The 18578-nt window shown below is 43.2% G+C and overlaps 1 protein-coding gene across 4 annotated transcripts in view; it reads left to right on the top strand.

Annotated features, from left to right (window-relative positions):
- SETD2 (SET domain containing 2, histone lysine methyltransferase) overlaps window positions 1-18578 on the top strand; it is a 153657-nt gene that overhangs the window by 106729 nt on the left and 28350 nt on the right. For all 4 annotated transcript variants that reach the window (XM_073334861.2, XM_078851873.1, XM_078851872.1 and 1 more), the window contains exons 17-18: window positions 421-560; window positions 6045-6156. In XM_073334861.2, coding sequence (XP_073190962.2) covers window positions 421-560; window positions 6045-6156 — 252 coding nt within the window. The remainder of the gene's footprint in view (window positions 1-420; window positions 561-6044; window positions 6157-18578) is intronic.

The raw sequence follows: 18578 nt of genomic DNA, 5'->3' as shown, positions 1-18578 counted from the left end.
ACTTCTGCTGGCATAGCTACATCAATCGGGATGTGATCCTTGGGTGACATAACTGTGGCATCAGAAGCCCGAAGTGCATCTGCAATTATACCAGCAAATCTGTGCTTTTACCAGTATGGCTTGTTTCACTCATGTTTGCTGGTATAGCTGTGTCCACACTAGGAGCACTTTGCTGGTATAGTATGCCAGTTTTCCTATACATATTAGGCACTCCTAGTGTAGACATGGTCTTAAACTTGCTAAGTTAATCAAAAGCATCACACTGAAAGTGAAAAGTGGCCCACTGGACTACTGCTTTATAAATGGACTTGGTCAGGTAACCATTACTTTCTCATACACTGTAGCTTTGTATTAAAAACTTTGTAATGTTGTCGTTATTTGCTCATCTTTCTCTCTTTGCTGTTGTTGGGGTATTTTTAGCCAGAGCTGGTAGTGACCAACAATCTTCTGGATCTACCGCCGCCATCTCCTCCAAAACCCAAAACCATTGTCCTCCCTCCCAACTGGAAAACAGCCCGAGATCCAGAGGGGAAGATCTATTATTACCATGTGATCACAAGGTAAATGCTCACTTACCTATTCAGTGCTGATGTTCTTATTCATGTGTAAAAACTGCACCTTTATTCTGTGGTGGTGGTATTCCAAACTACTGTGCAATGTATTGACCTGTCTCTACAATGCTGTCTCTGCAAGGTGCTGCAGGAGGTAGGCTGGGGATTCGTTTAGCAGTGTCCCTCTGTCAGCACTGAGCCGATAACCCAGAATGATGTTAGGGGTCCTCTCCTTCTAGAGGTCTTAAATCATTAAAGACTCTGTGGTACTTTGTGTAAGTGGAGAGGTGTTAGCCCAGCAACCTGATGAAATGTTTGGCAAACCTTTTTCATACATACAAACTTCAGCTTCAATTGGAAACAGTTTTCCTCTTATCTTCCTATCTTAAAATATGACTGGCATGTCAAGTGTAAAAGCAAAATTAGGCAGGCCAAAAAAATAATTTGAAGAGCAACTAGCAAAAGGCACAAAAACTAACAGCAAAAATATTTTGAAGTACGTCAGAAGCAGGAAGCCCGCCAAACAATCAGTGGGGCCACTGGATGATTGAAGTGCTAAAGGAGCCACTCAAGGAAAACAAGGCCATTGAGGAGGACCTAAATGAATTCTTTGCATCGGTCTTCACTGTAAAGCATGTGAGGGAGATTCCCACACTTGAGCCATTCGTTTTAGGTGACAAGTCTGAGGAATTGTCCCAGATTGAGGTACCAATAGAGGAGATTTTGGAACAAACTGAGAAATTAAACAGCAATAAGTCAGCAGGACTAGATGGTATTCACCCAAGAGTTCTGAAAGAACTCAGGTATGAAATTGCAGTACTAACAATTGTGGTATGTAACCTATCGCTTAAATCAGTCTCTTTACCAGATAGCTAGAGGGTAGCTGATGTAATGCTGATTTTTAAAAAGGCTCTGGAGGCAATCCTGGCAATTACAGGCTAGTAAACCTAACTTCAGTACCAGACAAGCTGGTTGAAACTATAGTAAAGAACAGAATTATTAAACACATAGATGAACGTGATATATTGGGGAAGAAGCAACGCCGCTTTTGTAAAGGGACATCATGCCTCACCAATCTTCTAGAATTCTTTGAGCATGTCAACAAATGTGGACAAGAGTGAGCCAGTGGATATAGTGTACTTGGACTTTCAGAAAGCCTTTGACGGTGTGATTGGGCAACAAAATGGCAAATGAAATTTAATGTGAATAAATGTAAAGTAATGCACATTGGAAAAGATAACCCCAACTATACGTACAATATGATGGGGGCTAATTTAGCTACAACTAATCAGGAAAGAGATCTTGGAGTCATCGTGGATAGTTCTCTGAAGATGTCGACGCAGTGTACAGCAGCAGTCAAAAAAGCAAATAGGATGTTAGAAATCATTAAAAAAGGGATAGAGAATAAGACAGAGAATATCTTATTGCCCTTATATAAATCCATGGTACGCCCACATCTTGAATACTGCATACAGATGTGGTCTCATCTCAAAAAAGATATACTGGCATTAGAAAAGGTTCAGAAAAGAGCAACTAAAATGATTAGGGGTTTGGAACAGGTCCCATATGAGGAGAGATTAAAGAGGCTAGGACTTTTCATCTTGGAAAAGAGGAGACTAAGGGGGGCTATGATAAAGGTATATAAAATCATAAGTGGTATGGAGAAAGTGAATAAGGAAAAGTTATTTACTTGTTCCCGTAATGTAAGAACTAGGGGCCACCAAATGAAATTAATGGGCAGCAGGTTTAAAACAAATAAAAGGAAGTTCTTCTTCACACAGCGCACAGTCAACCTGTGGAACTCTGCCTGAGGAGCTTGTGAAGGCTAGGACTATAACAGGAGAACTGGATAAATTAATGGAGGTTAAGTCCATTAATGACTATTAGCCAGGATGGGTAAGGAATGGTGTCCGTAGCCTCTGTTTGTCAGAGGGTGGAGATGGATGGCAGGAGAGAGATCACTTGATCATTACCTGTTAGGTTCACTCCCTCTGGGGCACCTGATATTGGCCACTGTCAGTAGACAGGATACTGGGCTGGATGGACCTTTGGTCTGACCCAGTATGGCCATTCTTATGTTCTAAACCAAAGGCTCTTAAGCAAACTAAGCAGTCATGGGATAAGAGGGAAGGTCCTCTCATGGATCAGTAACTGGTTAGGAGATAAGGAACAAAGGGTAGGAATAAATGTTCAGTTTTCACAGTAGAGATATGTAAGTAGTGAAGTCCCCTAGGGATTTGTACTGGGACCAGGGCTATTCAACATACTCATAAATGATCTGGAAAAAGGTGTAAACAGTGAGTTTGCAGATGATACAAAACTACACAAGATAGTTGTCCAAAGCAGACTCGGAGAGTTACAAAGGGATCTCACAAAACTGGGTGACTGGGCAACAAAATGGGAGATTAAATTTATTGTTAATAAATGCAAAGTAATGCATGTTGGAAAACATAATCCCAGCTATACATACTAAATGATGGGGGTCTAAGTTAGCTGTTAACATTCAAGAAAAAGATCTTGGTGTCATTTCAGTTGTCTGAAAACATCTGCTCAATGTGCAGCAAGTCAAAAAAGCTTAACAGAACATTAGGAACTATTAGGAAAGGGATAGATAAATCAGATAAAAAAATCATAATGCCACTATATAAATCCATGGTGTACCCACATCTTGAATACTGCATGTAGTTCTGGTTGCCCCATCTCAAATAAGATATATCAGAATTGGAAAAAGTACAGAGAAGGGCAATAAAAATGCTCAGAGGTATGGAATAGCTTCCATATGAGGAGACTGGTACTGTTCAGCTTGAAAAAGAGACAACTGCGTGGGGATATGAGAGAGGTCTATAAAATCATGAATGGTGTAGAGAAAGTGAATAAGGAAGTGTTGTTACCCCTTCATATAACACAAGACCCCTGTATCACCAAATGAAATTAATAGGCAGCAGGTTTAAAACAAACAAAAGGCAGTACTGCTACTTCACACACCGCAGTCAGACTGTGGAACTCCTTGCCAAAGGATGTTGTGAAGGCCAAAAGTAGAACTGGGTTGGAAAAAGGATTAGATAAGTTGATGGAGGATAGGTCCATCAATGGCTATTAGCCAAGATAGTCAGGTGTCCCTAACTAAACCTCTGGCTGTTAGAAGCTGGGGCTGGATAACAGGGGATGGGTCGCTTGATACATTTCCCCGTGTCATTCACTCCCGCTGAAGCATCACCGGCTATTGTTGGAAGACAGGATATTGGGCTAGAAGGACTATTGGTCTGACCCAGTATGGCCATTCTTATGTTCTTATGCTTTATGTGGTCGTTATGGTTTTTCATGGTTAATATAAGTCAGAAAAGAGGTTTGGATGGGAATTCAGTCTCTTATTTTAAGGAGAGCTAGTGTGAATAGTTCCATTAAAAAAAAAATGACTCTGTTGTTGATTTGTGCTATCCCTGATTTGTACTGGGACGTACAAGCCCCAGGTAATACCAACATAAGGAGCATTTCAGAACACCAGGCAATAGGAAGACCTTACTGATTACCTAACAAAAATTAATATTCCGTGTTTTGGGAGCCTTCATATAAAAGGAATGACATGCAATTCAGCCTTCAGCTGTTGGTATTGATACATTTAGGCAATGAATCCTCCATCAGTTGCTTTGGAAACTGCTGACTAAACCTTATTAGACTTAAACTCATAGCAGTTTTACCCCCTGGAAATGTTTTGTAGGCTCTTTTTTTAACTAGCAGCATTCTAAGGCTGATACAGTAGAGTCATATTGCATGATTACTCGTTTTCTCACCTCTTACTTATTGGTCCATTTTTCCCTATGGGGCAGATATTAGTTTAATATTATGCCTTATGTAGTGATGGAATAAAATCCAGGTGCTCACCATTAAGTAGGTTTTTAAAATAGTGTATTAGGTTTGCAGAAGGACATGTGGTCCATTTAAACAAGCATATTTAATTTTCCACACAGTCCTCTCATAGACTTTAAGGTCGGAAGGGACCATTGTGATCATCTGGTCTGACCTGCACGTTGCAGGCCAGAGAACCTCATCCACCCATTCCTGTAATAGACCCCTAACCTCTGGGTGAGTTTACTGAGTCTTCAAATCAAGATGTAAAGACTTCAGGTTACAGAGAATCCACCATTTACTCTTCTCCCTGACCCCACCCCCAAAATAAGTTTTTGTTTGGATTGTGATGATTGTCTGGGTACTTCCATTGATGAATCAAAACCAGAACCTTCAAACCAGATGGTCCCTTTTCTTCATGGTTTCAGATACTTTGTCCATAGTGTATAGACAGCTATAAGTTCAGGCCTTGTTTGGAATCAAAAGTTAGAGATGGAAAAGACCTATGTAACATTTGGTCATTTAGTCTATCTGCCGGGACCCAGTGCAGAATAGTTCTCTCTGTTGTCCCCTTCAGGATTTTGATTAGTCTAATTTTAAATGATTCCAGTGATGGGATGGGGCTTTCAAAACTTCTGGGAGACCATTCCACAGTCAAATAGACAGCATTTTTAAGACATCTTTCCTGATAGCCTAAATTTTCCATTGCACCATTTTGTCCCATTACTTGTACTTACCGCACCTTGGATCACACTAAACAATTTCTCTCCCTTGTTGATGGATATACCCTTTCGGTGGCAATTATCTCTCATTTGTCATAATTTAGCCAAGCTTTTCCATATTAAATTAATTATTCTTCGTCAATCAATCGATCTCTCCAGTCCTTTGTTCATTCTTGTTGCACTTCTTATGAAATCTTCCCTGTTTGTCTGCATCTTTCCAGTAATGAAATGCCTAGAACTGAACACTTGATTCCAGGTGTGGTCTGACCTCATTTCTGTAGAGAAGAGACTACTACCCTCAGGCTCTGTGATGTGATGTCTCTGTACAGGCAAACCAAAACTGCACTGTTTCTGCTTACTACCATGTTGCTTTTCAAATTCATGTAATCCCTACACCTTTCAGCATTACAGTCTCCCAGGTATATGATGATTTCCCCAGATGCACTAGCTTGGAACCTCGTTTTATTTCATAAACATGTCTGTTCTGCATAATTCTCCGTCTTCACTGGCATTCATAACTACCCTATTTGGTATCATCTGTGTATGCCATTACTGTGCTATTAGTCATTATTGATCTGGAAGAAAAGACAATGTTAAGATTAGATCTGTCCCTAATCCAGTGGCATGCTCATAGATGCCCCAACTTGAAATGCATTGCTGTTTATTGTTGACTTATTTATAATACTTTCAATGCATGTGACACTGTTCATATCCCTGTCAATTCAAAATATTATTTTCCAGGAGGTTTTTGTGAGGCACTGGTTATGTGTGATCAAAGCTGAGAGTCCTGTTTACAGTCAGTTATTTGCAAGAAGGCAATCAGGGCTGGCTTCCAAGTGTCCAGAATAGAGGCTATGATGGTAATTTCATGTGTGTGCTTCCATTACTTCAAGATATGAGTGAGACCGTTCCCTTCTTTCTCTAGGCAAACCCAGTGGGATCCTCCTACTTGGGACAGCCCCGGAGATGATGCCAGCCTCGAACATGAAGCTGAGATGGACCTTGGGACTCCAACGTACGATGAAAACCCAATGAAAGTAAGTGTGCAATCAGCAGATGGAACATCTCCTCTTTCACTGCTTTAAATGGAGGAGTGGAAAATTGTCATTCTCGAAATCCTGTGGCCAACTAGTCTACTGTGTAGCAAATACAAGCATGTGAGAAAATTCAAATTGTTGAAAGCATGGATGTCAATATCTTATACACACTGAATACGAACAGAAGATAGAGGTGTTCTTTTCAATGTCGACTGAAAAGCTCAAATTAATGGTCTGGCCAGATGTTTCTGAAAGCTTTGTTAGTATACCATTAAACAAGGTTTTCTTTGGCCCTTTGGCATAGGAAATAGGTGAACCTTTCCAATAAGAAAATATATTAGTAGAGTATTGGCCCCCTCTAGCTCTAGAGAACACTAGTACCACCCGTTCTGTTCCATAACTGCTGAAGAAGTTTCTCTTCATTATCTGGAACTTCTCTTACAGGAGCTAGGAGGAGGCCGTGGTAGACTCCCTCTCAGACATGATGGCTTGTTTTGTTAGAGGTGTTCCTGAAGTTCTAGCTCCCTCTCCCCCCGCCAAAGAAATAAATACCCATATTGGGTTATATTTGACCCTGACACTTTACGAAGTCAGTGTCATGGATCCAGTGTTTGAGTCTGACTGAGCAAAGAGAATTATTTTGTGTTATTGGTCTAGAAAGAATTTGTGTATGTTCATATAGATGTCATACTCTTAAAGCTGGGCATCAGTGGTGGAATCATGTTTCTGAAACTGGGATGCTTTGCAACTCAAGAGAGAAAAGCTTACAGTTCTTCTTTGAGTGATTGCACATGTCCATTCCGTGCTAGGTGTGTGTGTGCCTTGAGCACAGTCACTGGAAATTTTTCCCTCAATGGTACATGTCAGATTGGCTCCAGTGCCTCCTGGAGCCACATGCTCATGGTGCCAGTATAAAGGGTCCAGCCGACCCCACACCCCGTCAGTTCCTTCTTACCACTCATGGCGGTCGCTGGAACTGCTCATTTCCCCTATTTCTTTCCTCACTAGTTACTTATTTTTCATTTGGACTATAAATAGTTCTTGTACATAGTTTGGATGAAGATTCTGCCTTATTAGTGGTGCCAAAAAAGAAACCTAAGAAGCAGCTGGCTGAGAGGGGGTGTTCCCTGACTCAGAAAAAGGCCAAGCTTGTGGAGCGCAGTGGAGTGCGACCTGAGTTAGAACCCTTGGTGTTTCTCCCTCCCCCCGATGTCAGGGACACATTCCAGATGCTCATATTTTGTGGCCATGGAGAGGACTCCTCTGTCCCATCATGCAGCACCTGACCTGGACTCTGGTACTGAGCCCATTACTGATCCTTAGGATCTAGACCTGAAGGATCCAGTTGGTGCAGAAGGAGAAGAGGAGGGCCCCCTGTTGGTGATGACTTAAATAGCTTCTGATGAGCTTTGAAGAGGGTGGCCTCAAGCTTAGGGCTGCAACTGGAGATAGTCAAAGAATCCTCCCACAGCCTCGTCGACATCTGGGCAGCGGCGAGGCCGACTAAAGTGGCTCTGCCTTTCAATGAGGCTACCATGGGACCAGTTAAAGCCTTGTGGCAAAACTCATACTCCCTGCCGCCCACCTGTGGAGAGCTGAGAAGCAGTACTTTGTTCCCCCCCAAGGGTATGAATACTTTTGCTCCCACCTCCCGCCAGGGTCCCTGGTGGTCTCGGGGGCCACCAAAAGGGAGAGACGGGCTGCATGGAGCAACCCCTAAGACAAAGGACTCAAAGAAGCTAGACCTATTTAGTCGAAAGACCTATTTTATTCTACAGGAGGTTTACAGCTCCGCTTCTCCAACCATCAGGCGTTGTTAGGGAGATATGACTTTAATGTCTAGAACTCCATGTCAATGTTCAGAGACTTGCTTCCCCAGGCGTCCAGGCAGGATTCTACCAGTGTGGAGAAATCAGTAGCCGGGGCCTCCCTGCAGGCCACCCTGGACGAGACAGTCTCAGTGGCTAAATCCCTGGTCATGCACAGGTGTTCTTGGCTGTAGTTGGGCCTGCCAACGGAGGTCCAGCAGTCTCTCCAGGACCTTCCGTTTGAAGGAGCCTCGCTCTTCTCAGACCAGACAGATGCAAAGCTCCTTGGACTGAAGGACTCCAGAGCTCTACCTTCAGTCCCTGGGCTTTTACACCCCAGGACCCTTGGGGGAGCATTTCAAGAGTCAGCAGAGTGCCCATTTCTCCACTCTGACATCCCAACCAGCAAAAGAAATGAAGCCGGGGTTTTAAGCACAGACAGCCACCCCCATCCACCTCAGCATCTCTACCCACCCCACCCAGATACTTGGGGTGGGGGGGGGAGCTCTAAACAGAGCTTTTGATGGGATGCCCGAAGGCATTATATCATTTCCCATAATGCCGGATCCTGTGTTCCCACTGTTTTCAGACTGCCTGTCCCACTTCAGCTGAGCAGGATCTCATATAACCATAGACCTTTGGGTGCTGAGTACTGTAGGGATGGGTTATATTCTCCAGCTTGTTTCCACCCCTTGGTCGCACCCTCCCTTCCTGTCCCTCTCCAGAGACCTACTCACAAGCAACTCTTAGCCCTGGAGGTGCATGCCCTCCTCCGAGTGGGAGCTGTGGAGGAGAATCCTCAGAATTTAAGAGGGAGGGGGTTTACTCTATTTCCTAATTCCCAAAACCAAAGATGTCAGGCCTATCTTAGACCTGCACCATCTCAACGGCTATCTCAAAAGGCTGAAGTTCCACATAGTCTCCTTGGCCACCATCATTCCCACCCTGGATTTGAGGGACTGGTATGCTGCTCTCTATTTGAGAGGCGCCTATTTCTACATCACAGTTTTCCAAGGACACAGGTTATTCAGGTTCATTGTGAATTGTGAAACTACCAATTTGCTGTTCTTCCATTTGACCTGTTGGCAGCCCCATGGATTTTTATGAAATGCATGGCGGTACTGGCGGCCTTCTTGAGAAGGTGAGGGGTACAAGTGTACCTGTATCTCAACAACAGGCTTGTCAAAGGCCAGTCCAAGGCTCGGCGTCTGCCTCATTCAGTCAACCTTTCAGGCATTGGGCTTGCTATTAAACAAAAATCTACCCTCAGCCCAGTGCAGAGGATCAAGTTTATTGGAGCAGTGCTCAACTCCACCCAGACCAAGGCCTTCCTCCCAGAAACCCACTTCCAGCTGACAGCGTCATTAATAGCACAGGTCAAGGCCCACCCTCTCACAATGGCACATTTCTGCCTCAGACTTCTAGGTCACATGGCATTGTGCACATACGTAGTGTGGTATGCAAAGCTACGCCTCTGACCCTTTCAAGCTTGGCTGGCCTCAGTGTTCTCACCGAACCGCCACCACTTGGACTCCGTGCTCTCTGTACCTCCTCTGGTCCTCGCCCCCTCTTGATGGGCTGCACAGACGTTCCCTTCATCAGGCTCCAGTCTTCCATATCCCTAGTCTTTTGGATGTGTCTGAGCTAGGGTGGGTGGGGCTCGCCTGGGGCACCTCAGGACCCCAGGGCCTTTGGGTCCAGAAAGAGCTATCATCACATATCTTTGTCAGAGAACTCGGCGCAATCCGCCTAACCGGTCAGGTGTTCCTACCGCACATCGCAAACGAGCATGCTAGTGCTCACGGACAACACGGCAGCCATGTACTACCTCAGCAGGCAGGGAGGGGCTTGCTCTTCCCCCCTGTGTTGGGAAACTATTCACTTAAGGGAGTTTTGCATAATGCACTCAATCCACCTCGAAGTTCCTCACCTTCGGGGGGCCCAGAACGAACTGGCAGATCACCTCAGTAGGTCTTTCCCTGGTCATTGTGAGTGCTTCCTCCATCCCGACATAGTGAGGGTCGTTCTCCAGCAGTGAGGGACTTTCCCATATAGGCCTGTTTGCGACCAGACACAACAAGAAATGTCACCACTTTTGTTCCCTGCAAGGCCACAGCCCAGGCTCGCACACAGACGCTTTCTTGCTCCCTTGGACGGAGCATCTTGTTTACAATTCCCCCCCATTCCACTTGTGCACAAGGACCCAGTCTGGCCCCATTGCCACTGGTTTGCCACACTGCTAGGTCTTTTAGAAACGACTCCAATACCACTCCCTCTCCTCCTGGACCTGATCCCACAGGACCATGGTTTAATGCTCCATCCAAACCTCAGCACTCTCCACCTGACAGCTTGAAAGCTCCATGGCTGAATCCCATGGAGTTGGTCTGTTCAGAGTAAGTCCGCCAGGTCCTTCCAGGTAGCAGGAAACCCTCTACCAGAGCTATATACCTCACCAAGTGGAAGTGCTTTTCCATTTGGACCTCCCAGCCATACGATAGTCTCTGGAGACTGTTCCTGGAGTATCTGCAACATCTAAAACAGCAAGGTCTGGCAATACCGTCAGTTAAAGTACACCTTGCAGCGATCTCAATGTTCCACCCTCCAGTGGATAGCTAATCAGTTTTCTCGCATGAAATGTCCATCTGCTTCCTGAAGGCCTAGAAAGACTATACTCTCAGATTCTGGAGTCCATTCCCCTGGGAAACCTAAACCCCATCTGATCAAAACTCATGGGCCCCCTGTTTGAGCTGCTGGTTACTTGTTCCCTATAATACCTTTCCCGGAAAGTGGCCTTTCTGGTGGCTATTACTTTGGCCAGAAGGGTCTTAGAGATTTGGGCCCTTACGTCAGAACCACCGTACACGGTCTTCTTTAAGGACAAGATACAGTTATGCCCCCACCCTGCATTCCTCCCAAAGGTAGTTTTGTAGTTTCACAGTAATCAGGCAATTTTCCTGCTGGTTTTCTTTCCGGAACCTAACGCAAACAGGGAGGAACAACATGTCCAAACACTGCATGTTAAATGTACTCTAGTGCTCTATTTTGAGAGGACAAAACCATTCTGTAGATCCATTGTGGCAGTAGCAGACAGGATGCAAGGCCTTCCCATCTCACTTCAGAGGCGCTCAACCTGGATTACAGCATGCATTCGCACGTGCTACGAGCAGGCAGGGGTCCCGCCAGCAGCTGTCTTGACTGTCCATTCTACAAGGGTGCAAGCTTCTTCAGCAGTGTTCCTGGCCCAGGTCCCTATCCAGGACATGTGCAGAGCAGCAACTTGGTCATCAGTGCACACATTTTCTTCCTGCTACACCATCACCCAGCAGGCCAGGGATGATGCCGGGTTTGGTCGAGCCATGTTACAATCAGTATGTCCATAAACTCTGATCCCACCACCTGCATTACTGCTTGGGAGTCACCTAATGGGGAATGGACATGTGCAAGCACTCGAAGAAAAAAAATGTTACTAACCTTTCCATAACTGTTGTTCTTTGAGATGTGTTGCACATGTCCATTCTACGACCCACCCTCTGACCTCTCTGTTGGAGTTGGCTTGCAAGAGGGAACTGAGAAGGGTACGGGGTCAGCTGGTCCCTTTATACCAGCGACATGAGAGCACGGCACTTGGGGGCATTAGAGACAACCCCACGGGTACCACTGGGGGGAATATTTCTGGGGACTGTATCGAAGCGCGCCCACACCTAACACAGAATGGACATGTGCAACACATCTCGAACAACTGTTACGGAAATGTTAGTAACTGTTTTTTGGGGACAAGGTCATAGATAGTATCCTCAAAAGGGAGACTCTGTCTATCCCAAAAGAGGCAGCCTGAATTCAGTGGGCAGAGCACAAGATTTAGGAGGCAGGTGATGGGGGTTCTGTTCCTGGCACTGCCACTGACCAGCTATGTAACCTTGGGCATGTCAGTTATTCTCTCAGTGCCTTTGTTTCTCCATGTCTGAAATGGGGATGATTCTTTGTAAAACACACTGAGATCTATAGAGGAAGTTTGATATAAAGCTAATGTGATACTGAGAGTATATAGAATTTAACATTGAGTGGCAGTCCTTTCAGCACACTTAATTTTTTTTCTCCCCTGCTGAATATACCTTCCAGGTTTCACTGATCACCGAGCCCACCTTACTGGCCCATTTAGAGTTTTTTAAAAGCTGCTATTTAGCTTTATAGTTAAGCTCTCTTCTATAAATACATAGTTTGACTGCTCTTACTTCAAAAGCTGATGGTTTTTAACTCTCCCAAAGGAGCCATTATTGCCTGTATTGTTAGAGCATAAGGGATTGTAAATCCAAGGATTGTCTGTCATATAGGAAGCTGAGTGTTAAAAATGTGTAGCAAATTCCCACTGAGAAAGTAACTTCACTTGCAAAGCAAACAAAGAGGCTAGTTGGCTTGGTTTTTCTTAACATCCCATGGCCTATGTCCAAGGTCTCAGTGAGGATCTGAAATCAACTTTTTTCTTTTCTTGCACTCTTACACTTTAAACAAATGAGGGTAAAAAGGAGACCTGTGTCAAGGTGCACTGGAGAGCGTGTTTTATTGCGTTATAGCATCATAGAATCATAGGACTGGAAGGGACCTTGAGAGGTCATCTAGTTCAGTCCCCTGTGCTCATGGCAGGACTAAGTTATAACTTCCTGGAAATGGTTTACTATGGACATAGCCCCTAAACCTGTTGACTTTAGAATGTTGCTATATTTTCAGAAAAACTCAGCATCCAGAAGCTCTCTTTGAAAACACAACAAAACTGATCAACTTCCATCTTTCTAGCCCCCTCACAATCCTGAAAACTCTCAGCCCAACCTCCTCCTGTTCAGACTATTCCCTCTCTCTACCTACTGTTGCTGGTCACCCCCAGGCCCCCTTTCTATCTTCCATGGTAATGCACTGCTAGTTAACCCATCTTCTCCCTGCTAGTTGCCCACACAGTGCTCAAGTCACGAACTCTCAGATACATGGGAAGCACCAGGTGAAGTTCACTGTGGGTTTCTGTTGCTTATATTACCGAGACGTCTAGGATTGGGCCCTGTTGTTCTAGGCACTGTACAAACATAGAGATAGATTTTGTGCCTGCCATGAAGAGCTCTGCGTTAAGCAGGAGTAGCCTTGTCCCACTTCACTTCTACTGTGGAGACTTTCCTCAGCCTCATGTACAAATGTCCGTAGGGCTCTCCTAAAAGCCCTTGAAAACATCCAGTTGCTAAGTGTTGCCACCTGGAAAGAAGCCAGGGTCCTAGGGGGTTAATAAAATCCATGTGTTTTTTCTCTCTAAGTATTATAGCATTCAGCATTGTTATAAATATCTAATTTGCAAATGTTTACTCCCTTGCGAAAAAGAACACCACAAAAATAATGAGCAAGAACTTGGTATACAACTGCTCAGCTGTGGAGCAGTTAGTTTTGCAAATTGACAAAGAAATCCATTAGGCCATTTTAACTACTTTGCTGTTGGTTCTGTATCCCATCGGCTGCATTTGCTTTCGACTGGCATCCATGGAATGTCAAGACATTCCTGGTATGGTAGGCAGCAGTCGTCCCTTAAAATAGATGAGTTGTAAAGATACAACACATCTTGTCGTTTCTGGTTCTCTTTTGCCTGTGTAGTTTTTTTAAAAAGGCAATTGTGTACATTTTCAATGCAGGGGGTTTCCAGTGTGACTTAACTAACTCCCTGCACCACACCATTTTGAAAATGTCTACCTTTAAAGTAGTTAGTGTGATGGACAAAAGGATTAAAAATTCTATAAATTAATTTCCTTTATGAATGCTCTTGATTTTTAAAATTGAAAGAAATGTTAAATTTGCACTTTTTCACCATTTATATAGTTGCATTTAACTCAGCCTGAAAAAAGTAAGAAGTCTAATCAATTTACCTTTTGTTTAAAATCTGATTCTGGTCAATTTTGTTTTCTTGTTTACCTGTATTAACCCAATCCTGCTCTATGTAGGTTGCAAACAGCACAGGAAAATTGTTGCATCCAAACCAAAAGCATGCTTTCCGTCTAAACTTAAAAGGATGTTCATAAAGACATTTCAATTAAGTTTTGTAAAATATTTATTAAACAAAACCTTTATCTTAAATCCTCCTAGTGTCCCTTTTAATTAGAATACGTTAGTTTGTCTACTTGAAAATAAAGGCCTCACTGTTCCTGAGAATGAGAAATGAATTGGAAAAAGTGATTGCTCTTTGTTCTGATCCATCAAACTCTGGAATCTGTTATGTCTGAATCTTGCCTTTAGGTAGTAACTTAATGGTGCCTGGACTATCAAGGTTAGGGACACTTCCTATTGTAAATGGAAAAGGACCTGATCTGCATTAATTTGTATTAGGAATGGGTCCTTTTGTAAATCAGGATATTTCGTTTGGGTCAGAGGCAGTCATAATTTTAAAGGATCGATAGTTTTTAGTCTCTGTATTAAACATATAATGAATAGATTGCACTTTACTTTCAAGAACAGTATGATAAAATACACGTATGTGCTGTTGGTAAAAGATAACCATTAAAAATGGGGAAATGGTCATTAAAAAATATATACAAAGTTTTGGAATATATAATCAATAGACTAGATGGTGTTGAAGGGACACCAACTTAAAAATCATATCTGTTTTGATTTACCTAGTATGGATGCCTTAAATTACAGTAACAAAGTCGGGGTGGGGGGAGGGGAATGTTCTGTATTTTTCCAATTTTTCTGTACATTTGGCAGAACTTTGTGCATTGTCAGTTTCATTGTTTCTCCTGCACAGTCAGTTTTTCCTGTTAGTGTGGGTCTTTCATGCATCAACAGGAGTTCCTCCTCCTCCTCCTCCTCCTCCCCAAAAAAGCAGCCTTGACATTTTTTTAAAAATATAGGACAGTGAAATTGTAAAGCCACAGAAACTGGTAGGGAGACTATGGGCAGCTGAAGGTACTATTAGTTTGCATCTTGAAATTGGCTAGGTTTCAGGTTGATTGCATTCCATTAAAATTTTCAACATTTTGTGCTGTGCTATCTCACCAAATTAGACTCTTTTGCTGCTGTTAGAGAGCTTTGCTGTAAAATGAAAGACTTCATGCCATGTTTCAAGATGACACTGCTTCAGCATCACACTGACATCATGGTGCATTGTAAGTGCTGAGATACGGCTTGTCAGTATTTTACGTTCGCTTTTATGAAAGGCTGCAGTTGTAAAAGACAGGCTAAATTTTACTTTATGCACTTATAATCCAAAAAATTTGGAATTCATTGTAATAATATTACTAATGCTGACTTCAGTTGAAATAAATGTGGGTCTGATGCTTGTTTCTCTGGGAATTTCACTGTAAATTAGGTCAGGTTTGCCAGTGCACATGTAAGTGAGCACAGAGGAGTGGTACAACCACTGATATAATTAATCTCCACCTACTCTTGGTGAATTCATCAAAATTAAATCAAGATCTTAGTTGTTTTAGTAGATTCTGTTTAGTCGTGATTATTAGACATAATTGGAGGAAATCTTCTGGAGTTCATTATGTCAATATCATATTTAGAATTCACTTTCTTTTATTTAAGAAGAACAAACTTCTGTTATGCATCTAGTGCAAAATATACAACATTTGTCACCTGTCTAAAGACATGAAATTGCACTATCTTAAGGAACTGAATGTTGTAATTAAAATCAAGGTAAATTTCATGAGGGCTGGAAAATGGGAGCTGTGTGTTTAATACAGTATTTATATGGGTAACTGCCCTTCCTCTCCCAAGTCTTTTGAAAAGTTCTGTGAAGTTCATTTTTAGTACCCATGTTGTTGTAGGTATGTGAAATCTCTGTGAGAGACCTTACGTAGGGCTGTGGGATCCAGTGTCATCTTTATGCTGATGATGCTCAGCTCAACATCTCCTTTTCATTGGACCCAGACAGATGTTCCCTTGCTCTGTATCTGACAGATATGGACTTGGGTGCTCAATGTGGAGAAGACCAAAGTGATACTGTTTACCAGAGGGAAGCATTCTGAGCATCTGGCAAAGTCTCTCCTTCAGTTGAAGGAATTTGCATCCTTGTAAAGGTAGTTAGCAATCTTGAACTCTTATTTGAGCCCTCTCTACTCCGAGAATTGGCCAGAAAAACCTTCTGTGGTTTACAACTAGCTAAGACGGTAAGTCCCTTGCTCTCAGGTGTGGAACTTACTACAGTCAAATACTCCATGGCTCTAAATTATTGCCACACACTATGCCTTGGCTAACCTTAAGCCATGTTTTGTTTTATGACAATGTATTGCTTAGTCACTAGAAAGTGTTTTAACTTTTTCCTTTTACAGACATGCCTTTTTGTTGTCTGTATTAGAAATAGCAATGTGTTTACAAATATTCAAACTGAATGCTGTCCCGTTCTTGCTTAAGACACAGGCTGTCCACATTCAGTAACAAGCGTTCAGAAGTAGACACATTCCCACTTACTCTGGTTTTGTACCTTTTGGGGTAGGAACTAGGATCAAATTTCAGACACCATTCAAGCTCTTTCTCATCTAGAGTCAGTGCTCTTTCTGCTGAGGAGTAGTGGTGCCGCAGTCCTTGGTCTGATTAGCTTGTTACCTTGCATCACTGCTCTGTGCCGTGGGGTGAGACGCAGAGGCACAATTCTGGAATATTGGCAGTAATGGATGTGGCGTTGATGACAGATGGTCTTCACCAATGGTTATTTCCCCTCTTTGATTCATTTGACCCACAAAGGAAGGCTTGACCAGATTGTACATCTACTCATTTTGTTAATAAACCCAGAGCCCAAAGGTGGCTGCATTTCAGTGGTGGGCAAAGCAAACCCTCTGTGTAGTTTGCATATCAATTTAAGTGCTTTATCCTTGGTTGAAAGATGCTGTAGATGCATTAAAGCATGGTTATTATCATTACTTCAATTCATCTTTCATAAAAAATTATTTTGAAGTCTGCTGTGTTGCTCCCACCTCTTTCATTCTCTTTTAAGAAGCAGGAGTCAAGGACGGATTTCGTTCTTGCTTTAAAGGATGAGTTTGTGCCTTTGGGAAGTAGCAGTTAAAATATCTAGGATTTATTTATATATATATATATATTTTTTTTTAAGGTGTTTGTCTGTATTTAATACATCAACCCTTGTATTTCCAGCCCACTATATTAATGTCTCCTGTACTACAGTTCTAGAAGGCTACCCAATAGTTACAGTAACGTGGTGGTTCCTTCTATCTTCTTGTTTGCCTTGTCTTCCTTTAAAAGAAGGTGGAGGACATCAACAGGCATGGGGTCTCCCTTCTGACTTTCTTGGTGTATTTGGTGCTCCTACCTTCCAGTTTCCAGGATCTCCCTTTCAACTGACCACGCTGACCTGCTCCCTCCCTCACGTGCTAGTCTCTTCCGTTTCATCGCCTCTTCGTTTACAACCCTGACCTTTCTCCCCCTGTTTCCTTCTCTCAGGTTCCTGACTACCATCTTCTTTGCCCCTCTTGCTCCTCAAGACCAGCTGGTGCTGTTAACTCAGCTCTACAGCATTTCCATTTAACCCATTGCCCACTGATACAAGATTAAGGAATCTGAATCTCGTCAGAGTGCTCTTTTTTCATATTACGGGTATAGTGTGCAGCACTGGAGTGTACGTGCACTCCATTTTCCTGCTAGGCAGGAATCCAATGAAGGTAGAGCTTACTTGTCAATTAGGAAGACGTTGGAGTGATGTAAACAACAAATCCTGTGTCCTGTGCTGAAATACAAGCCTCTGATACTATTTCTGATACAACTGTGATTCTCGCATTTCAGGTTTCAGAGTAACAGCCGTGTTAGTCTGTCTTTGCAAAAAGAAAAGGAGTACTTGTGGCACCTTAGAGACTAACCAATTTATTTGAGCATGAGCTTTCGTGAGCTACAGCTCACTTCATCGGTATGCTTCCGATGAAGTGAGCTGTAGCTCACGAAAGCTCATGCTCAAATAAATTGGTTAGTCTCTAAGGTGCCACAAGTACTCCTTTTCTTCTCGCATTTCAGTTACTGTCTGCAACGTCCTTCTCTCTGGCCTTGACAAAGGCAGTCATGCCCCGCTGATATCCATTCAGAAGGCTGCTGCAAAGACCACTTTCCTAGCCCTGCTTTGACCATGTCACCTTCTCTTTGCATCCCTTCACTGGCTCCCTCTTCTCTCTTGTATCAGACATAAGCTACTTGTCTTCACTTTCAAGGCCATTCACGACCTATCCCTACCCTCCCTATTATTTCTCATTCAGTGTTGAAAGATCAGCTTCCCCTCTGATAGGCCTATGATGCTAGCCTCCATTGTCATCTTGTTACATTTTCAAACAAGCACCTTTGTGCTTTCTCCCACGTTGCCGCTCACTCCCGGGAGAAGTTCCCCATCAACATCTCCAACGCCCTCCTCAGAACTCTCCTTTGCTGTGAAGCCTGTCAGAAAAGTGACAACAGCTAGGCTGCTAGTGTGCAGAGACCACTACCAATGATACTGACCAGTATTGTCTCATTTCCTTGTACTCCCATGTTGGTCTGTCTATCCCTCTGTTGTTTCTTGTGTTATATGTAGATTGTAAGCTCCTTGGAGCAGGGACTGTCTTTGTGTTCTGCGTTTGTACAGTGCCTAGCACAGTGGCATCCTGATCC

This window comes from Lepidochelys kempii, chromosome 2, assembly GCF_965140285.1.
Source record: "Lepidochelys kempii isolate rLepKem1 chromosome 2, rLepKem1.hap1, whole genome shotgun sequence".
NCBI lineage: Eukaryota > Metazoa > Chordata > Testudines > Cheloniidae > Lepidochelys > Lepidochelys kempii.
This window is presented reverse-complemented; position numbering and strand designations above follow the sequence as displayed.